General features: G+C 36.8%; 1 protein-coding gene across 2 annotated transcripts in view; it reads right to left on the bottom strand.

The window, feature by feature from the left end:
• PPP1R13B (protein phosphatase 1 regulatory subunit 13B) overlaps nt 1-23,748 on the bottom strand; it is a 69,612-nt gene that overhangs the window by 5,049 nt on the left and 40,815 nt on the right. Inside the window, exons 5-12 of one of the 2 annotated variants that reach the window (XM_030948731.1) lie at nt 13,398-13,499; nt 12,188-12,362; nt 11,622-11,818; nt 9,765-9,905; nt 8,744-8,924; nt 3,976-4,145; nt 2,638-3,139; nt 1,333-2,099 (exon numbers count right to left, since the gene is read on the bottom strand). In XM_030948731.1, coding sequence (XP_030804591.1) covers nt 1,333-2,099; nt 2,638-3,139; nt 3,976-4,145; nt 8,744-8,924; nt 9,765-9,905; nt 11,622-11,818; nt 12,188-12,362; nt 13,398-13,499 — 2,235 coding nt within the window. Of the gene's footprint in view, nt 1-1,332; nt 2,100-2,637; nt 3,140-3,975; nt 4,146-8,743; nt 8,925-9,740; nt 9,906-11,621; nt 11,819-12,187; nt 12,363-13,397; nt 13,500-23,748 lie in introns of both variants that reach the window. The other variant, XM_030948730.1, reaches the window with a different exon arrangement.

Below are 23,748 nucleotides of genomic sequence, written 5' to 3' on the forward strand. Positions count from 1 at the left end.
AAGTACTTAAGTCAGTGTTTTAAGCATCATCATCTTAATTGTATCTAATATAAGCTGTGCATATTACTGGTGGATTATCTAAAACACTGAAAACTTTTGCTTAGCCTGGAAAGCACCACACAATTAAGCCAGAGTCTGTACTTAGAGGAATCAATGCTTTGAATTAGCAGGAGTCTCTGTTGTAAGTCAGACCTGGCAAGTCGGCAGTTTTGCTGTAGGAGTGAAAAGTACAGAACATGAAGCTATTTTATATTACATTCTTCTAGCAGGTATTATCAGAAGCAGCATTTTCAAGATCTGAAGCACATTTAAATGTGTTTTGAGAATATTCTGAATCCCTTACATGTGTCCTTGTCACTTGCAGTGGAAAAAATAATCTATTATTAACTACAGCTTTTATAGAATGCTTTTAGTCTCTAGCTCTGTAGGATCTGTTTTCACTTATGGTCCTATATAGGATGGTTATTTCAGTTTGGAAAATAAACCCTTCACATTATGAATAATATTAGTTGCTAGCATATCCCATTCTCCCAGAAGTCTCCTGGCCCTTATGCTCATGGAAAACCATACAAAGCCTTGTGCCCACCGCAGTCGAATTCTCAGAAGAATGCAAGGCTCCTACCTAAATCTAAAAGTGAGGATGAACCTTGGTTTCAAAGAGTGAGTGATATCACAACAACAAAGAATAAAATCCTTTTTTTTGGTGTATTTTCAATTCCCCAAATGTGTAGATTTTGGTAATGGCAAGTATTTAAAATATTTTAGTGCAGCTGGAGGATGGACTTTGAAAGCAATTCAAAGTATGTGACAAGCCCATTAGAAGAACATTTCTGCTATCACAAGCCAGCTATGCTGCTGCTGGAGTTAGTCCTGTTCCATCTCTTCTGAGAGGGGAAAAGGAGAGCAGTTTCCCCAGAACAGCTATTTCAGCTTGTCTGCAAATTAAAAACCTTCCCACTGACCTAACTATTTGTGTGAAACTAATGGTAAGCTATCTTTGAAGGACTGAACAAATTAAAAAAAAATAATTAACGGAATCTCCAATTCCAGAATTAGTTCTACAACAAGAACCTCCAGAAAGTTGAAAAACACATACACATACACAACCTCCTGTTACCCGTTTGTGTATTTTCCTTATTAAGCAGCTAGAGCAGCAAAGAAACGAATCCATCAGAATTCTCCCTGGAACTCCCCTGGCTTTCTTTCCTTTTAGTATCACGAGACTTCAAGTGCAAAGATACCGCTGAGCACAAACTTACCATGTTCCAGTTATGCTTAAGCACAAAGCTAATTCTGTAGTTCACAAAGTTGTTCTTTTGCTTTGTTACTTACTGGAGGAAGTGGAGGAGGAAGAGCAGGTGGCAAAGGAGCTTCATCTTCTACTGGAGAACTGACCTCTGGCGTGGGACTGGGTGACTGCTCAGTAGAAGGAACTATAGAAAGGTTGTTGTTGTTGTCTTCAGTTGTCTCAGGTGTTTGATTTGTGGTTTCAGTGCTTATCAACTCCTCGGTAGCAGGAGAAGGTAACTCATTGTCATTGGCATCTGACGAGGGGGGTGGTTCATCAGGGACAGGAACCGTAGGTTGCACGGGGATTGGTTCTTCAATATTGCCATTGGTGCTGGCGTTCCCGTTATCAACGTCAGCTAAGTTGCCTATGAAGTCCTGTGGATTGCTTGGCTGATAAAAAGGAGCACTTTCTATCCCTCCAGCCAGGGTGTTAAAGCGCTGGTACAATAATTTCTGTATATTCGGTCCACTCGGGCCCTCTGGCTCAGTGATGGAGCTGCGTTTCTTTAACGGCCTCGGAGCATTGGCCAATTTCCTCCTCAGAGCCTCCAGGTCAGCATCACTCTGATAGCGGAGGGGCGAGTGCACGATAGGGGTGAGCTTTGTAGGACTGAGAGGACGGGGAATGTTTTCCACATTGCTGTTTTCACTGGGTGGTGGAGCATTTTCCAGCTCTGGATCTTTTTCAGTGACCTCGGTCTGAGGCTGAGATTGTGGCTGTGAGGGAGACTGGGCAGGCAAAGAGCCATGAAGGAATGGCAAGGGTGAGGGAGAGGTTGAACCAGACTGTAATACAGGCTTTCCATAAACTGAAGAAAAAAGATGGAAAACAGTGAAGAGCTGTTCTTAAATTACGTAATAAAATATTTATAAATAAACTATTGATACTATTGATACTTGTTTGACACTAATACAGAAAGAAAAAAAATATTGTTCTGGGGACTGTCAAAACAGAAATAAATACTTACTTGTTGGTGATGCTGATGCTTACAATTATAAGCTACAAAGAACATCTGGAATGTTTTTCCTCTTTCATGAGGAAACAGTAAGAGAAGCAAAACTCTTATCTAGACACTGGTTTTTCAACTTATTTATCAAAGTATTGATAAAGTATCCAGGCTATATTGTTCCAATTGCATGTTGTTTTAAAATAAAAGGTAAATCAATGCATACTTATTGATAACCTCAAAAATATACTGAATTATTTTTCTGCTATGCTGCATAGACAGAAACTACTTTCCTCACAGATTTAGACAAGTTTTCCAAACTGATATGGGAAGTCAACTAAAACAAACAAGTAGATCTTAATGTATTTCAAAGAAAAAAAAAAAGCAAAATATATTCTACCTGCTTTTACTGACTTATTTAAAGTATTGTACACAGCTTGTTGGTAATTCTTTGGTGGTGTTGCTTGCTGAAGATACACTGAGTAGATGGAACTGGAGTTCACTGTCTGTGGCCCTTTTCTGGGAGACTGAGGTCTGGATCCTTTATCAGCAAGAAAAGGTCTGATTGCCACAGTCAAAGGCAGTTCTGGCCTGCCCTCTCCTCCTGGGAACAAGGGGGGACCAGAGGGTTGATACGTGGGACTGGGAGGGACAGAAATTCTCTGCTGGATCTGCTGAGAGGAGCTGGGCTGGTGCACGTTGCTGGGCGGCGGAAGCGGAACCGGCCTCTGCCGATTTGCTATACTGGTGCCAGGCCTGGGCAGGCTGCCATCCTTCCTTCTTTCTAGAGAGTTTGTAGAACCTGTTCCTAAGGGAACTGGGCTTGGATAGGTCCCATAGTTCTGAGGCAGCTGCTTGCTTACACCAGGAACTGTTGGTGGCACCTTCCCCAGGTCAAGACCCTGTGTAAGAACAATAAATAGTACATATATAATTTAATTAAGTACTTCTGAGCAAGAACATTCCTTTTTCAACATACCATACAATCTTGTGGGACAGAAAAAGAGTCAACATAAACAATTCGTGTTCCTTTATCACTAGATATGATTCTACCTGAGTTTATCTGAGGATCTCATCATACCTCAGACAAAGGCCACTGTTGAAAGGCACTTTCAGCTGTAACACATTCATATCAATTTAAAACTATTTGCATACATGCAAAGCCTGATTAACTTGTTCTAAGTTCCAGATTTCAGTGTCTACTTGATCTTGACAACACCTACTGTCAGAGTTTACCAAAACAACTAAAAGACCAAGTCCTTATTTTTTAAAGATTATAGTTTTAAAGAATTCATAAAGTACTATTACAACAGTGAAGAAAGATACCACTAGTAGTCTCACTGAAGGATGGATTTAATTACTTATTTTGTGAGATTTTTGAGAAAAAGAGTACACTGAAAAAGTAATAATCTATACAAAGGAAAAAGACTAACAAAGATATGAATTAGAAAAAGATGAAGGAGGGGGGAGAGGATTAGGAGAAGCAACGAGGGAAAAGGGGAGGCTAGATATGTAAAAGAACAGGAAGGAATACAAAGTACTGAAGTTGAAAGAAACCCACACATTTTAATGTGATAAAAACAGGAAGGAACAGAAAAAATATAATTTTCTTTATGACTTTTTAAATAAATAGCAGAAGGGAAATGGAATGTGTAATTGAAGTGAGTTCAGCTATGAAAGCCAAAGGTTGATAATTTCAGTAAAGCAGATCTATAAATATATTACAGACGAAACCCACCAGCTTATCAGTACTTCCTAATACTGAAGTTGGCAAAGGCTGGCTGGATATAGTTCCTTGTTTTAAAGCAGTATCCATGCTTGATTCTTTCCAGTCTGTGTTGGAGATCTGAGGGGGTTTTACCACAGGGGCTGAGCTCTGTTTAAGTATCGGCCAATTTCCATCATTAGCTTGAAAACAGACAAAAATACTAGATTTAAGATAATCCATACTAGCATTGCAAACAAGCAAAACAACATGTGAAATAAAATATCTTAGATTACAGTGGAATTAGTTTTATTCTAGAAGAGAGATAAATCATTATTAATATTTGATTCAGAAATCAATACTGGAAGCCAAATCACTGCACAGAATGTGCTGTTCACAACCCTTTAATATTCAAATTGCACTGAAAGTTTCTACAGAAAAAATGTGATCAAAATTTTGGCTTGAGTGTTGCACATTCTGCTATTAGAAAGCAAACAAATTCAGAGTAACAATCCGCACAGAAACACTTCATCAACACAATTCTTTGGGTGCTATCCAGAGACAAAGTCAAACTACAGTAAATGTTAAGTCTATGTAAGCCCTGAGTGGACTTACTCCAAATTTAAACTATGGTTACCAGATTCATTCACCCATAACAGGATGTAAAAACTCCCTTCAACAGCAGGGTGGAACAAAAGCACACATTCCTTTGCTGGAAGTGGTGGTTAACTCACCTTTTATTTTTCCTCAACATACTCACCCGATTAGAATTGCCCCAGAGATTGAATATTAAATAAATTTATAAAGTCAGCTGACAACTTTAACTCACAGTGTGAAGAAGCAAGTCATGGGTTTATCTTCATCATATGCAAAAAATCATGCACAGCTCCATATAAACTGAAGCAACAAATCCTTAATGAAGTCCTAGATGCATTGATGTCACTTTATTAACTGTGTGGGACTATTTAGTTTCAGTTCTCTAAGTAAGCAAAAGAGTTTAAGTAGCCTAATAATTAGATATAGTTTATAGTAACTAAATAAATCTTATGGTAGATCCTAAGGATTTGATTTGCCTTTAAAAGATTAAACATCAGGCATGTCTTCCTGCAAGGAGACTGGAGATCATTCCTCCATCCCTATGGCTTGTAATTGTTGTAGTGGAGCACTTAAATGTGTAAAGGTGATGTACAACATGTAATTGACTTTACTACAGGATAGGAGCTAAAATGGAGGGGGATTGTGGAGATTGAATGAGATTTCTGGACCCCACAGTAATACAGTAACAAATGAAAATCAGGTATTTAGAGGCCAAGTTTCCTATTTCAGTTCTAAGGCTCTGGAAAATAGAATCAGCAGGACTATTTCTAGAATTCTCTGTCTAGTATAATAGATAGTCTCAAAATAAGCTGTATAGGAACATTCTAACGAGAGTGAATTTTCCATCACCACTCTACTTTCTATTCATGAGCCTTACCCTCTTTTTTGAGTATCTTTCAAAACAGGATTAACACTTGCATATTTTTACACTGAGAATACAGTATATAGTCCAGAAATCACTTTTCACCCTTGCAAGCTGCCGGGAAGTAAAGTAATGAGGCCCAGTTTTAATATTGGCATTATCCATGAGCTGAAAATGTTGTGGGTTTTGTTTGTTATTGTTTCTAATCATCTGGTTATCAAGAGTGAGACCAAAAAGGTGTCTAAACACTTAGGCCCTAAATAATTTTTCAACTACGCACTGAATTAATGCTTACTGTACAAAATACACAAGACATTCTATACCTCCAGTAAGGTTACAGTTCAATAAAACCTTTGTTTTGAAGATCAGTGAGAGGCATAATAATTGATTCATGCTAAATATGAAAGCATATGGATCTGTAAGTTAGTTATGAGGAAAGCAGTTACAGAAATAACAGTAAAAGACATGACACATTTAAACATCTTACCTGCAAATTCAACACTTTTCTATTAGAAAGACAGATACACAAAAACTTATTGTAAGCAGCATGTTTATCCCCAGATTCTGAGGTAACAGACTGGAAGTAAATTCAGACTCTCTCTCCTTTCTCTGACCTACACTGTGAGGGTGGGGAGTCAGTGGCACAAATTCTCCAGAGAAGTTGTGGATGTCCCACCCCTGGAGGTGGTGTGCAAGGCCAGGCTGGATGAGGCTTTGAGCAACCCAATCTAGGGGGATGTGATGCCAACACCCTCCTGCTCTCAGCCACCCCAGCGCCAACTGGCTCCATCTACCCCTCCAAATGCACCCTCTTGCTTGTACCTGCAAACATAACACCCAGTGCATTTCAACTCTCACCAGGCCATTGTGCATTTACAGAAATAAGACAGTGACACACAGACACAAAAGGTTTTGTGCATTTTCTGACTTTCCCTAAATTTTTTGTAGGTCTGGATCCAGGTTACTTACTACAGCAATTGAAGCATGCTCCAATTCCAATGGAAGGCAGCAAGACTCTGGGTATTGACTTGGGCAGAGTGAGCTTTTATCCCAACTTTGGGGTCAGTGCAACACAGAAACTTGAGGTTTCCCACAAAGTAACTCAAACTAAACCTCAAATTAAGTAACTCAATTAAGATGTATTTTATGCATCTATCCAATCCAAAATATACTAAAATCCTTTAGTGATTGCCAGAAATTTCTAACATTGAGAAAATTTTGAGGTTTTTCAGAGAAGAAAACTCAACCCTGATACACTACTCCAGTACTCCTGGGATGAATTTGCTGCAAATCTGTTTCCTTCAAAGATGAAAAGCAACTTCTCAACCAATTTACATTTCAACAGCATCATCTACACGCCAGACCACAACACAAGTTCTAAAGATGCTGTTTAATATGCATCTGTGTGCAAGAGCTCAGATGACCATATTAAAAACTGAGTTCTTAGCTAGCCAGAGATCTTCTACGGACTCACAGTGCTGGGTGTCAAACAGAGTAGGTGCCAGGCGGATGACATTGTGAACAGCAGACTGAAGAGAAGTGGGAGGTGACAGAATAGGATCCACTATTATGTCTAAATCAGAAACCTTCCAGGTGTCTGGAGATTTTTTCACACACCCACAGTCTGTCTCTACCGGACGCACCAAGGCAGATCCAGTTACACAGAAAAAGAAAGAAAAAAAGTGGTGGAAAAATTATAACAATGACAATGGAGAACATTAGAACAGGAACACTCAGATAATGAGAAATAAAAGCATGACAGTTGAAATAAATTCTCAATTTCTTTTCTTCCTGGGAGCATGTACGCTTTTCCTTACATAAATCTATTTTACAGAACTTCATTCAAGTATATTCAAAATAATAAATACAAAGTCAGTCCTAAGGCAGAATAATTACTTTTATAATATTAAAAGTTCCAAGGTAGGTCTAGAAGTGCGTATGTATATTCTGGGAGGTTGATATTACAAAATCGTGGGTTTTACTTAGTAAACTTAAAAGTTAGGAACGGTCCTTTTCCATATGTAGAAGAAGGATCCACAAATCTGAAAACAAAACTGTTGCAAATCTGTACCTTCATCCCCACAATTAACTCATTCCATCTTCTTGAGACTTTCCACAAAACCACAGTGATGGGGTTTGCACAGATTTTGAATACTTTTAGCTGATAAAGGTATTGCTAAAACACTAACATCAATGGGAAATACTGGAGTCTTTTTTTTAAGTTCTATTTGGCCAGTTTTACTTTCTGACCTTGGGGCTTTTTTGTAGGGGGGGCATTTCTGACATTCTTTCCTACAGAGAGGTTCAGATTGTCTTCTCTCATCTCTTCTTCCCCATCTGGAAATCATGATGCAAATTTTGCTGGAATATTTAAAGTCCCTGAACGCCAACACCAATATGTGAATATTGCAACAGCTTTGTCTCCTAGTCATTCCTTATCCTCTTTTTGATCTCTCCTAGGAGACCAGGTAAAATAAGTCCTATGGTTAGACCAATGGGATCATGCATTTTTATTTGTATTATGTATATTTTCCTAGCTTATCATTTCTTAAGAACTATGATTTTTCTAAGGTATGAGCAAACAGGTGAGATTTGCTGGAACTGAGAACTTAAGGCATAAATATGACCTGCTTCCTCCAGCCTCCAACACAAATTAAATAATAATTGTATTTGAAAATTTTCGATGGAATTATTAATGGTGGGAGACATGAGAGCCAATTTTGGACACAAAGTTCTGGGGAGTTCTGGAGGGGCAGCTTCTTCACTAAATAGGCACAAACAAGTAAACAGCATCAATGTTATGGTTATTCCATTTCAGAAATGCTTCAAAGACCACAAATTCCCACATCCTAGATGGAGCAAAAACCTCTCATAGTTTTTTTCTACTTTCCTATTCAGTCTCCTTCTGAGAAGTATTATTCTTATTATTTATTCATCAGCTTTGTTTTACTTGACAAAAAGCAACATAGTGTAAATAGTTATTTATAATACAGTTTTCCACAAAGTTGATTTCATTATTATATTCAAACACACAAACTGATTGAAAAAGCTATTAAAGACACAACGTAGAATCTGTGAAGAAAATGTGCCCCTTTTAGGGATGTACCAGTGAGTAAAATTTCAAAGAAAACACTCAATTTCCTAAGAAAAAATCATGGAAAGAAGCATAAATGCCACAGATCAAATAACTGATGTTCAGTTCACGGAACAGTATTAACACACCTGAAACTTGCCTCCTCCCCTACACCAATTATGCCAACACTGGGTCTCTTAAAATGACTCCTTTTCTTTATTGCCCCTTTTCAAACCATATGTATTAATAAACATCACACAAGTACTTACCAGATTTTGATCTTCCGTGTGTTGAGTTGGGAGCAATGGTGAGAGACTGTGGCTTAACTGGATCTACTGGTACAGCATAAGTGCCAGCACTTGGAACTTGGATGTAAGGTCCTACTGCTGCCACCCTTCCTGAAGCACTCAGGGATGACTGGGGTGATGAAGTTCCATTAATTCGATTCAACTGAAAACGATCAGACAAATTGACACGTGAATGTCCATTTAATCCAGGCCTTTCTACATGAACAGGGAGGTCTAAACTTAATTATCTAGAACCATGCACTCTAGCTAGGACACCTTACAATTAAGTTATTATACTCTATGCTTCTACAAAAAGAGGAAAAAAACATGGTAGAAAGCACAAATTTTGTTCCTTAAAATCAACACCTCAAAACTTAAATTTTTTAGTCACAGCACATACATCTCTTGTAGATACCTATATCTCTGTAAAGCCTCTTCCACTGTGCCTTTCTCAAGCAAATGGTCTAAAATGAGTTCTTAAATGATCAAATATGTATGAGTTGGGTCTTTTTAAAGCAATACCTCCAGCTAATAATACATATGGAAATCCAGAATTCATCTCTTAAAATCTTTCTGAAGCTCCAGACAACTATTAAGCCTAACTTTATCAAATGGTTTATATTTTTATCCATTTTCCATACTGGAAGGTAAGTATTTTATAAAACTCAATTTTCTAATGCATTCATGCTTTTAATGTTTTTAAAATGCTTTTAAGCACATAGTCATACTTTCCTTCCTAGAAATATAAACTTTTCTGATTTTTAATGTAGTATCATCTGTGCCATAAAGAAAAATAAAAGAAAACATATTCTGTCTTACAGTTTTTGGATACCTATGAGAAACCTTAAAATAGTTATAAGAGACCTGCTACTTTTATCATAGGTAACTGTATTACTTGAGTGGGAAAAAGGGAGATTCTATGTAGTTTTTATAGGCCCTTGATAAACTGAAGTGTGGCCCTTTTAACAGTTTATCTTACAGGAATGTTTTCTTTTTGACGTGCCTCAACTTTTTTCTTGTACAGTCGTTCGCGCAGCTCGTTGATTCTCTTGTCCATCATGGCCACCTCCATATTGCGCTTGTTCAGGAGTTCTTTCTGCTGCTGGAGCTTGGAGTTCTGCTCCTGATTAAGCCTGTTACGGATCTTCAAAAAGAAAAAAAATAAAACCCCCCTTGTTAGAACAGTTCTCGTTCTGTCTCTTGGCAAGATGGTTGTAATGCAGTGTTAAAAAAACCCAAAGGAATTTGGATCAACAACTTGTTCTGGTGTCTCTATGGTTCTGCACATCCTGTCAAGTTAGCATTTGCAATCATGAACAACTCTTAGAAGAAAACAGTGAAAAAATATCCTAAAAAAGCTAGTGGATGCCTATTAAATACATACAGACTGCATCCCATTTATAGAAAATGGATTGTGGAATTAGGCAGAAAGACACTTCAGAAAATTCTACTGTGAAGAACTAAATCGCAGAAAATGTTTGTTTAAAGTCATGCTTACCCAAGACAGTTTGTCTATCACAAAAACTAAGTGATACAAAACTTGTAACAGAAATTATGCTATTGATTCTGTTTCCAGATCCACATGAGACTTTGTGATGTCTGGAAGGGGTGTTAACTGAACTGCTAGTGCAGGGGCTCTGCACAGATTTTCCTCTCTGCATGGGGATTAAACTGAAATCTTCACAGCAGTTTTCCAGTACATTATGAAGTGGATTACTTTTATGGTTTAAATCAACCATGACACACTTTATAATTATTTCTCTTGCTTTGCTGTTGGCATTTTTTCACACCTTCAATAACTCAGACGTTGTCTCAGTGTTCTTATTTTCATGGTAACGTTACAAGTAAAAAACACCTGAGGCAAATTTAAGTCTTGATAAACACATGCGGGATCACTGCAAAGCACAAGAGAGAAATCTTCATCTATTGAGCATCTTTGCACTTAGAAAAACTCAAAAGCAGATATGCCTTGTACAAAGGGGGAAGGGGTAAAAAGAGAAAAAAAGGACTTATTCCTAATGCATGAAAACAGGATTAATTAAGTTCTGCAGTATTTGCCCATCTAAATAAATGAGACTAATTTTAAAATTTAAATTAATTTTAAAATATGAAATATATTAGACCTGTTACCTTGATCACAATAAAGCCCATGAGTAAATAAAAAAGCCCTCAAAATCCTGATACATTAGCACACAATTTGACAAAATTTCAACGTAAACTAGATGCTTAACTACTCATGCGAGAGCTACACTCTAGATATAACAATCTTCTTGCAGGAGATATAAAATATTGATGCAGGGAATACTGTGTGAATATACTACAATTATGTTGCCTTATCTAGTGCAGCTTGCATTTTTAATTACTCTATTAAAATGTGCTATTTAATTCCTATGTATTTTGTTTATTTACACCAGACAAATATAGGTATATTTTTACAATACACTTCTAAAATTACAGTCATGTCTCCAAGTTAAGATAACACGTAAGTGAGCTTGCTATACCCAGATCAGTGCAAAATAGAAAAGTACCAAGATTAGTTTCACAAAAGTTTTTGAGAGAGATTAAAACAAATAATAAATTATGCAGACTTTCAGTATTTCAGTACTAGGGCCTGAGAAACTCCCTTCAAAACACCTGCACACTTTGTATCATTATGTGTATAAGAAACTAAATAGTTTTTAACACTAATGAAGTTCTTTCTGAAAAAAGGCTATATGCCAACTACAACCTCACACATGAACAGCATTCCAACAGACTACTTTTATAAGGTGTCACAGAACCAAATTGCCACTCATAAGAGCAGTAACAAAACTTTTAAAACCTACAGTTGTAATTCAAATAGCATGTTTTTGTTACTTACCTGTAGTTCTTGATACAACTTTTTCAATTCTACTGCTGCAGGCCCTGTCATTTGTCCATTGTAAGACTGAAACCCATTCAGTTTCCCTTTCCTTAAATCCTCCAGTTGCTGAGTGAGTTGATCCACTTTTAACACTGCAGCTTGCAGTTCCTGCTGCTTCTCCTGGAACATGGCACTTATATGCTCAATTTCAGTTGCTAAAAATAACAAGATAAAAATAACAAAAACCAACTAAATAAAGCAGAAGTTGTAATTTTTTTAATTCTACAAGCATTAATAAACGCACCATACTAGCTCTATATCTGAAATACATATAAAATAGTTGTATTGCAAATTTACTAACAGTCATAAGATTTCCTAATGGTTAGAGAATACTTTGTCTGACTATGTTTGACTATACAGAACTAACAAAAAGTTCTGTTGCATACAAATGTCATGGAAACACAGAATCTCCATAAAACAAAAAAATGTAGCAGAAAACCTGCACCAATGCTATAGTGATTTAAAATATAGCATTATTTGTTAGTCATGCAGTGAACAGTAAATAAATTAAGAATTCCACATACACAAATTCCCATTCATCATCTTGCTGTAGTCCACTTGTCCTCTCATGGCACGGATTTTTTTCAGCTTTGTCTCTTGGGTTTCAACACGTTCTTTAAGTTTTTGGAGCTTTTCACTCTCAGAAACAGATTGCTGCTGCCGACGTTCTTGCTGCTTCAGGTAACGCAAACGTTGCTCCTGACAAAAGGAGGTTTTAAACAAGAGAAATCTGTTACCCATTTATTAAAAAAAAAAACCCCAAAACATTAGCTTAGAAAACCCTGTAATTTTGATCAGGTTTTCTACTTCACAAATCAAAAAATGTTGTGTTTCATTGAAATATGTACCAGCCCTAGGAAAACCTCTTTAACATCAATTAATAAACCTGTTTCAGAGCAGAGATTCAAGATTTTTTTTAGACAAAAAATAACATATTTACATAGATATGTGAATACAGCCCTAGTCTGAACACTCATTTAAATACATCTGTGATGCTTCCTCTGGCATTTGTTTTCTGTCACTATTAACAGTTTTCTTGCTGTTGGCAAAATAAATTTCCAGTGCTGTTACCCAGCTTCCCAAAGATGACAAAGTATGCCCAACAGACCATTTTAAGCAAGATGACCTACTGTAAGAAAATATTCCACTTCTAAATAATAATTTTTCTGCTGGGTGCACAAGGAAAAGAATTTTTTTTAGTATTATTTCCATCAAGAAAGAACAACAGAATCAGTAGGTTGACTCTTAGGTATTCCAAGCATCAAAGGCATGCTGTATAATACTTCAAACAACATCAACAACAATGTCAAAACCATTAAATCCCCTCCCCACTCTTCAAACATACTTAGATTCTTCTGTCTCTGAGACATGGAAATGCAATACACAAATTTTTATGAATTTGGCATATTCTCACCCCACCCCACAATTACTCTATTGAATCAGCCGCTAAAGATGAGCACGGAGTCAAGTCTGTTCTGCCACAGATCATGAAGGGGGCCACACAGAGGTAAACATACCCTAGCAATATTTTCATAAAGACATATTACACAGGTTGCTGTAGCAGTATTTATGCCAAAAGACTGTGCACTGCCTAGGCTAAGATTATTCTGGTAAAATGATGGATTTCTCAAGCAATTTCTTGAGCTTAACTGAAATAACTTAGCGTGTTTTTCTCTATCCATGAAACTTAAGCTTGCATATATTGAAAAAAAATGCTCTGTATATAATTATTACCTTAGCAACCAACATTTGCTGTTGATTTTCAATCTGTTGCTGTTGTCGGGCAGCCATATCTTGCAGTTCAGAAAGAGTGAGCTCCACACGTGGATTCCCAACCTGCAGAACAGAAAATGTTCCATGAATGTGCTGATATGTATCAGAGCATTCTGAGCTGAAAACCTAAATCCCCACTCATCAGTGGAAGGTAAAGGCTCCTCCCAAGTCCTCAGAGAAAGAGGAATGATGGGCACCTGTGAAAGAGTGAGGAATATCAGAGCAGAAAGGAGGGACACAGACCATGCAGAGGGGCAGAAAGGGCAAAAAGTAGGAAAGTGGAAGCAGATGAGAGCACTAAGAGACAAAACAAACAAGAGGAGAAAAAAAGAGCCTTATCCTACATTTAACTCCTCTCTGTTCAGATGTTTGGTAGCAATGGCACACAGTCCTGGTAAGGCAAACATGGTAACACACATACAAGCAGCATTTTAGGCAGTAGGAGAATGTGAAGCTGCTTTCCTTTCCCAGTATTTTCAGCACAACTGCCTAGGCAGCTTTACTGCTGGTTCACATTATTGACCTGGCACAGGACAAGACCACATGAGAACCCTTAGATAAAGGGTCACTAAGATCACATGCAAAGATGGTGAAAATTCTGATATACTGGGCTCATTCAGGGTAAGGAACTGTGAAAAACAATCTGTACAAGTGAAGAAAAGTAAAGCCGATTCCCTTTCGATAAGTAAGTGGACTATTACTTGGAATGAAATGCAAAGTATTAGCAAGGCTCACTCCTTTTGCATTTCAAAACTAACAGAAGCTAAAAAATTAGGATGGAGACACAAATGATGAAAATTCTTTAAAATTCATACCATGTGTATGTCTGAATTTCAAATGTTTTAAAACATGAATGCATTGGTTCAATATATCTATAATTCTATCAACAAATACGATTTACATTTATAGACCAAATAACTTCAACTACACTTTTTGTATGCAACCTCAAGAAAGAGAGTGAAATGTTTCAAGAAAATTCCAGAAGCTGACATTTGCTATTCAGAAAACCAAAACTCCTAACCTTAGAATTGCAGGGTTTAACCACAACTTCAGAATTTCCACAGAAAGAAAATATCAGTCTTTGAAAAATTATGCTGCAAAGTTCAGAATAGCCCAATATGTGTTTCAAAGTATTTACAAATAATTCAGTTAATTTATAGGATCAATTAAAAGCTGGATTACTCTAATAATTCAGTAAACAATGTAATTTTTTCACCAAATTACATGACTACGCTATTAGTAAACCAAACAAAAACTACATCACTTGCTACCCACAATACAGCCAACACTGCCAAAAAAAGAAAAGATAATTAAATATTTGGGATATATTGATAAATAATACTGTTTCAAATGCTTATAAAATGGAATGAGGTTTAAACATTTTACAGACATACAGAAAAAAAACCCCAAACCAAAACAACTCCCCAGTGCCCAAAATAGATCACACATCAGATTATGGATCTGATCACACCTGACCCCATAGGAAAACTGATTTAGCTGCTCTGCTTTTCTGGGCCCACCCTACTGATACCCAGCATGTCTAGCCTGCAGTACTTGCACTTTACTCTCAGAAACTTCTTTTTGAGACCGCATTATCTCAGGCACTTTGGCTTTTTTCATATTTCTACATCACACTCCTACATAAGTATCAATTTTCCAATCAATGTACAATACAAAAGTTTCTTTAAGCTTCATTTAGGAAATTAAAATACTATTTGTTTTAAAGTAACTGAATTTTTTTTGCTACCTGGATTAATATTTCATGTTGCTGCATATAATTCTTCAAATAAGACAAACACCAATCATGAAAATGAGCCAGATTTGGTTCACTTTTAAAGCTGCTCCATCTTGGACCCATGACATTGACATGTCAGCTAAAATGTTTAGATAAGGTTATTGTCCCTGTTTGAACATTTCCCACAGAATAAGTTATGAAGTGAAATTATAATGCTTACTGGAAATAACAACTGAAATTCCTCTTACTAGTCACCACTAATGAAAAATTTTTAGAGTAGAGCAGTAATTAAGAGAGGTGAAGTCCACTCAAGATAATAATTTTCTATTTCAACACAAGGAAAAATTAGAACTTACTAGTGTGTACTTTTTTTTATTAGCATGACTTATGAAGAGAAGAGTCCTTCCCAATATTCTTTCAGGGCAAGTAACTTGTACTCACTTGTGGCCACCGAGAGAGATATTTTATTATTAATTACTGACTGAAAGGCACTAATTGGCTAAGAAAGTAATGAAGCTTCTCCAAGTGCCATTCACAAACCAAAATGTGCTTAACTTAAGAAAACCAGATGCTGCTCCCAAACACCTTCAGGCTCTGCTGACTTCAGTTGGCATGACCAACTATGAGAAAAACAAACTTCTATATCTGCTTCTGCTGGGCTCTGCAGGCAATTCTTACAAGGGGCTCAGAATGGCATCATGGCTTTCCTGGATCACTGATTTTAAAAGTTAAAAGGGGAGTGTGTCTGAATTAATAGTATTTTCTCAATACACATATGTGCTTTTTCAGAAATATGCAACATGCATCAGACAATGCACAGTTTTCCCAATGCTTCTTTTCTTTCTGCTTTAATTACCAGTTGGAAGGTAAAAACATTAATAGCCCATTGTACTTCCAGTAGAAATTTTGAGTATAACACTGTCCAAGAAACACAGAGAAGTTTTATTCCACTAAGTGGTCTTGTTAAAAATATATCCAGACTCGAAAAGTGATATCTGTACAGGGATTGTGAGCATTTCAAAGTAAAAAAGCCATTTCACCACATGAAAATTAAATATTTTCTAAATGGATAATGTAGCCTGGAAAGCACAATGACAGTAAGAAACTGGTTTGTAAAAGCACCAGAAACTAACAAAAAAATCCCAATCCAGTTTAATCCAAGAGCTCAGAATTTTTACTGTTCCAAACGGACATATTTGGAAGTCTCTCTCATAATACCTGGCAAAAGTACTGTATTATTTTGTATCATGTAAAATATAGAAGATTAATTATCAGATTAATGCAGATATTAGCATCTCCTTGAAGAAGCTATTAACTATTGTAAAATGTTCAATTTAGAAAGTCTAATGTCTAAAAACTTTCTATAAATGGCAAAGCACAAGAACATGGGAAACAGTGATAATTAACCATTTAAATATAAACACCCTATGAGAAATCTTTTAAAGTTCACCTCACTGAATACTAATACGCTTTCACTTCAAGAGCTACACTATACTTAGGGAAAAAAAAATAGCTGAGGAAACACAGCCTTGAACCTGCAACTTCACTCGCCGTTTTCTCCTTTTCATCCACATGGCAAAAGCAGCAAACAGCATGAACAGAAGTCCTCTTCAATATCAAATCAGTTCTTTTCAGAGAAACTGTTGCTGGTTTCAGGTCTCCAAATCAGCACAGCTTCATTTTTGAAACAGCAAGAAAACCACTGAATCCTTCTCTTGCCAAGATCTGGTTAAATTGATTAGTTCAGAGCACTTCATATTAGTTGAGTCTGCTTGTAATAATGTGTATGCAAACATCCCACAGAGAAAAAGCCTGTCTCAGTTCTTCTCCAGAACCTCAGGCTACGCCAGGCAAAGACAGCTCTGTGCTTTCAGCTCCTTAACGAGGCTGCTGGTCTCCCAGATTCTTACATTTGTGCCGCTCCTAGCAGTTATTACCAATTCCATCCACCAAGTCAAGACACTCACCTCTTCTAACAAACACGAGCCTATCACATTTATGGTCCAGACCTCCTCCTTTCTCCTGCAGCAAGGGAACCAGACCTCCTCCAGAACTGAATTCTGAAGGAGGTACTAAAAAGCCACTACAAATACCTACTCCTCCAGATTCCACAGATTCATTTGCTACATGGTGATACATCAAAGCAGACAGTTTTGCTGAATTGTAAATTTCTTTTCATTGATTCACAGCAGCATTTACACAGGGATGAACTCCTAAATGAAATGCCATAGAGCAAACACTGCATTATTAGGCACTGAGGAAGTATTGTGTATGTCTCACATGGGCAAGAATAATTTACACCTATATTCACCAATTTCTTAATATTGATGGGGATCTTAAAAAATTATACTTATGTTATTTGACATGCACTTTAAAAGGGCATGATGAAAGATAGCATTTGTAATGAACTCGAGTTTCAGCTTCTGACATCACCCTCCTACTACAAGCTAATATTTTACCATTTGATGATTAATATTTTTGAGACAGGTGAGATGAATAGTACAATAGTAATTAAACAGTTTGGGAACCAGTTTACAAGCAGCCTCAAAACAAATCATAACTTAGGCATTTAATTAAGGAAACAAAACTCCTTTAATATTTATTTCTACATATTAGTCTTGTCACTCTAAAAATTTATTTTCTTATTCCTCCCTCCTTTCTATGCTGTTTAATATCACAAACTCCTCAGCCTACATACTTCTGGGCTATTATGAATTGCTTACTCCTTGGCAACTCACAATGGTAAATGAAAAATTCCACCTGAACTTAAAATACTTTTTCGACAAGCAGGATGTACTGTAGTCAAGGGATGGAAGCAATAAGGGCAGATTCCAGTGGTTTTTTGTCTTTACTCCCAACAGAAAACTCTCTTTTAAGAAGAATCTAATTATGTCAATATTAAAATAAAAACCCCATGAGACCAGCCTTTTGAATAAATTATTTTTTAAAAGATGATTAATTGGGATGTGGTCTGATTTTAATGCATCTTTTTTGCCTCCACGCTTAACCCATGAAGATACTTATTTCTGATAATCTTCTAAATTTGCACTAGTAAGAACAGTTACTTTGAAAATAAAAATAAAACATACACTAAATCCACACCTGAGACTGTTATGATTCTAGAAGAGCTTTAAAGGAAAAACCAAATATTCAAAAGCTTTACAGGCCACTATAAGGACTGGTGGTCTCATGCTTTGGTTCAGCAACACCCAGCCAGTAAAGCATAATGTAACCAGCTAATTGAAAAAGCAAAGCAGAGTAATACAAGAACTTACTAATCATTTCCTGCATACTATCTCTTCGGATCTTTTTCTAGGTTCGCAAGAACCACCATGTCATTAACGTCCCTTATCTATTTATTCCTTCTTTTTAGTTCACACCCATCTCCCACACAATCTTCTGAAGTTCCCTTCCCAAACCCTGCATGGGGAACCACAGGTTCAAGTAACTCAAGCTTCCTGAAACTGGGCAAGCTCCACCTTCTCCTGTGCATATTCTTGTACACTCAATCGTGTTCTATAAACTCTCACATATTTTCCAGTCTTCTTCCTATCATTCCCCCCCATCATCTCTATCCTTTCTCCCTCATTTAGTAGTTCTCTTCTTGTACTTTGTTCCACCACTCTGTTCCTCTCTTGTCACAGCCAGAAATTAATCTGAGGTTAAACCACCAACTGCCAAGGTCAATGCCACTTAAAATGTGAACAACCAGCACACAGAGTTTAAAAAGTCTGTGCCTTAGCTTCTACTGTGGAGCACAGAAGAGCTGGTTCTGGCTTTGCCCATCAAAATGGCAACACAGAAAGTTTTTGCTTGTGTTGCACTACTTTCAACCATCTTTATTAAACCAATATTGTCATTCTGTCAGTATTCAACCAATTTATTAAAAAGTCAATACAGAGCAGCTACTGAAAACAAAGCAGCAGATACCACACCTGCAGCCCAGCTCCACTGTTTATTCTTTACATAGGTTGACACTCTAAAACTGTTATACAGATAAGGAAGATTTTGGCCAAATGACCTTTATAGCAAAACCAAAAAAAAAAAACCAAAATAAAAAACCAAAAAAACCCCAAAACCAAACAACCACCCAAACCAAAAAACCACAACAAAACCAAACCAAAAGGACTTCTCTGAAGACCTCCATACCTTCCTTCTTGTGAAGGTAACCATATCCTCAAGGAGAAAAAATGTGAAAGAAACACTCTTTACCTCAATGGGGTAAACATTAGCATATCAAAGACTGAGGGGCTGGGGACACACACCCATGACCAAACCAAAACCACAGTACTATCAGAGGCAGAAACTGCAAGAGAGAGAAAAATTCCAAAAAGCAACAACTTTGAGCTTGTGAAAGAATTTATGTCCCTCATGTGGGCTTCATTGAGGAGACAGACAATTCTGCCATGGCAAAAAGAAAACATCTTCACCACCCTAACAGGAGAGCACAGCACAGGTGAGAAAGATGCTGCAAGTTGCTCCTGAGAAGGTTTAAAATGGCTACATGGAAAGGCACAGTAAATACTTAGGTTTTACTGCACATAGTGAAAGACTCAGCTTTTCATAATCCACAGCAGTTTTAAGTTGCTCTTACTTACTAGAGCGTAGGAGGGAATACAAAATTTATCTCCAGACCAGGGATTTTACCTTTGCAGAGCTGTCAAATCCTGGAAATCTACAGAGCTACGTGACAAACAGAACTGGCAGATCTGGAACTAGGTATACGAGCATGTGGGCAAAAGGGAGTGAAGTGTATTATATAAATGAGCATTTTCCCAGAACAAAGCAGAATGACAACTATTAAATGAAAAGGGGTAGGTTGGAGTGCTCTCCAGCCACTGAATTCCAGATAGGGATTGATGCTCTGACAATTCTCAGCCTCTCCAAACCAGGGTGCTCTCACCGCTGTGGGCCATCCCTGCATTTCCTCCCCTGTGTGGCATTTACAGCAAAGGAATAACAGCTCTGGCTGAAGAACTCCAAACTGCTAGAGCAGGAGAGAAAGGAACAGCTTGCTTTGCCTGCTGAATCTACCAAAGGATTTCCTAATTCTCCAATGCTAACCTGGACATGAGCAGCAGAAGCCCAGACATGTTCCGTCTTTGGCTTAAGCTGCATTCAAAATAACAAATTTTGGGGGATGCTCTAAAAAGCCCAGTTGGCAACAAAGCCTTAAGGGTCGCTGGTGAGAATATCCAACACACACCTAGGGTACCTGTCCTTGGCACAATAGTAGTGATGAGGAAAACAAATGGAAGATATCTGAGTTTATTAAGCCACTCCTGCATCAGATAGGTCTTACATGAAAAATATGTGGCCTCCTTTTGCTCTCTGAGGTCTATAGGAGGAGATGGAGCATCTACTGAAGATTAGTGATTCAGACCTCTGTAAATTTCTGAAATATATTGACCCTATATATCATCAAATTAAATGTGGTCATATGGAAAATGACCACATTTTCCATAAAACCTGATCTAAGTGAAACACACAACAAATTACTTGAAAATCCTTTGTCTAAACTCATGTGTAATGCTATAAAAATACAAAAGAAAGTATCTGTTTTTATTTAAACTAAATTAGAGTTTTGCTGATCTCGACATGGATGACATTATTTCCAGTTTAGTGGCTTTATCCACAGCTCAGCCTTGCATTTTTTTTAATTGGGTCAGAAACATGCCGATAGCAGAAATCCATTTTAAAGAATCCAATGACAATAGCACGTGCCTTTTTTTAGCTTAATGGAAATGAACGAGCTAATTAAACCCAGAAAAGACACCCATAATATTGGGAATTAAAGAAAATCTAACTAGCATGTACTATCTCATGATAATAAAATAATCCTGCAATTAACATCACAAACAGAATTGGGTAATTTTACCCCAAAATCCTATTATAAAATATTATTGTGTCATGCAAATAAAGACACTAACAGCTTCTTACAATAATGTTGCTTCAACTGCATCACAGTTTGCTGAAAAATGTCACATTATCTATAGCTGACAAAAATCTTAACCTCTCTCAGTCTACACTGTCTTGTTAGTAATTCCTCCAATTTGTTCATGCTTGTGAGTCACTCCATAAGAAAATGTTTAAAGTCTACTCAGTATAAGCTACAGACTCCAGATTTCCTGTTTTCCCATATTACTTTCTTAGTGAAGCTGCTATTTTAAGCAGAACAGCTATGAAAAGACAGAACTTAACAAAAATGAAAACAATGTTAGAATAGATTTTCAAAATTAGAAATTGATTTAAGCATATATTGAACATCTGCTACATCTGAAATAGACTGCTTATAAATTACTACTAGGAAAGTAGCATCTGAAACTTGTTTATTTAAAGCACTACTTTCTTCCTTGTCCTTGCAGACACTTTTAAACAGCCACAGAAATCTTAAGTATGTTTATATTAATTTTAGATTTGTCTAAAATACCCAGTAGCTGATTTTTAATTAAACATCAACCTTATACTCCTGAAAAAAAGCATCTTAAAAGAGATTACGCATTCTTGTTGAAATATGAGTTGTGCACAAAATCTCAGACCTTTTTACAACACGGATCCTTTTACTCATAGTGATTCTGAGTCATAGACAAGTTACAATATACATTGAAAATACACTGTCTAGATCCTTCAGAAATGGTCTGGGAATTATATTTGCATGGGTCTTTTCTAAGAGCAACAGCTTATTCTGATAGGATTGCATGATTAAGATGCAGTTACTGTTAGTCTGAATACTGTGTTTAGCACCAATTCAGTGTTTATTCTGCCCTTAATTATTTCAATACGAAGTTTTTCTGTGATGTAATACTGTTCATATGAGAATAGTGTAATGAAACATTTTTAAAACACAAAAGCACAGAAAATAAGTATCCTGTAACTGAAAGATGTATTGTGACCTTAGCGTACAACTTGTACTTCCCATAAAAGCAAACTGTTAAAAGCAAAAGTTGACTATGACATTTTGAGGTAATGAGCTTTTGATAAAGTCTTAAAACATAAGAAAGATAGTAAATGCATGTAAGAAAGCTGGATAAAGAATTTCAATTCAGAGATAAAGTCTTACAAAACCCAAGCTGGTCTGCATTCTGGTCATGTGACAACTAAACCCAAAATCATTTAAATTGAAGTGCAAAAGCTGCACAGCACTTAAATAACATGCCCACCAAAGTGCAAAACAAATTTTGAAAAGTAATTAATTACCTGTTCACTATTTTCCCATCTAATTGCAAGAGAGCACATCTTTATTTCGCAGCACTGCCCGTCAGCTGTAAACATTTCCGATGCTTCAACACGTTTCAGCTCCATCTTTCTGCTCTTTTCTGTCTACACTACTGGTTTAACAGTTGTTGTGAGCAAGCCAAAACAACAACCCTGTATATCTTACGAGTTCCTGCATGGCTGTTTGGCTCAGTGCAATCAATAGTAGGTAGGATGCCTTTTAATCTTTCTCCATATGGGATGCAGGTTTCCCCAAACTCTTTATCGATATGAAAAGCTGTCTCTCTGCATTCATCAGCAATCAGCTAACGGAAAAGGCTAGTGGATTTTGCCAGCAGTAAAAGACCTAATCACGGCAAGATCAAGCCAGCTGTCAACTATAATCAGCTTGATTCATTGCACTTTTCATATTCAATGGAAAATGTTGAGCAATATACAGTTCTTTCACAGTTATCAGGTTAAACTGAAAGTGTAAGAGTATAGACAATTTAGCTTGAAAAACACATGGATTATTTGTTCCCTTGTATTTCTGTAGTATTACCATTACCGATGCTGGACTGAATACCAAAGAAATCACAAAAATCATTGCTTTTTGTATGTAATTTTACCATTTAAAGTGATAGCAAATCATACCACCTGAAACTTAACAAAGAGTTTCTTTATTAACAGAGACTGACTAAGATTAAAGGCAGAGTCATAAGAGATACCACAATTTTATGCAAATAACCTTTCCAGTGTTTGCTATTTGCTTTTCCCTACATAATTCAGATTTTTCTTAAATCTTGCATGCAACAAGATGAATATATGAGCCAGCAATAAAGCTAAAGCATGTGTGAAAAAGCATAAATCAAGAATCTGCAAGCCAGAGAAGACTGGAATAAGCTAAAACCCAGACCTAAGGATTTTTAAATATTAAACATTACAGAAAATACTAAACCCCATTAACAATTTCTTATGTATCTACATAGAATACTGTAGAAGATAAAACCCCAAAACATTAAAAGCTATAATTTACCTTGTCAAACTCACGAATGCCATGCAAGTTCACCCTCTCTTCCTCCTTTCAAGAAAGTAATTCGAGCATGATTCACTGCACTTATACAAGAGATCCAGTCAAATGGGTCTCCATAAGAACAGTGAAGAACTCTATGTCCAAGCACAATACAATGACTATTCCAGCTGAATTAAGAGCAGGCTTATTTTTAGCAAGTAAGTAAAGGTATGAGCTGTAGAGTACGATCATCCACTAGGAATACAAGAAGAAGAACAAGTTTAACTCCCTTGCTCCTAAATTAGCCAGAGGGATTTTCATTTTTCTCGGCTTTGATCCGAGGAAGACTTCAGGGGGAACAAACTTAGCAA

Source organism: Camarhynchus parvulus, chromosome 5 (genome assembly GCF_901933205.1).
Source record: "Camarhynchus parvulus chromosome 5, STF_HiC, whole genome shotgun sequence".
Lineage (NCBI taxonomy): Eukaryota > Metazoa > Chordata > Aves > Passeriformes > Thraupidae > Camarhynchus > Camarhynchus parvulus.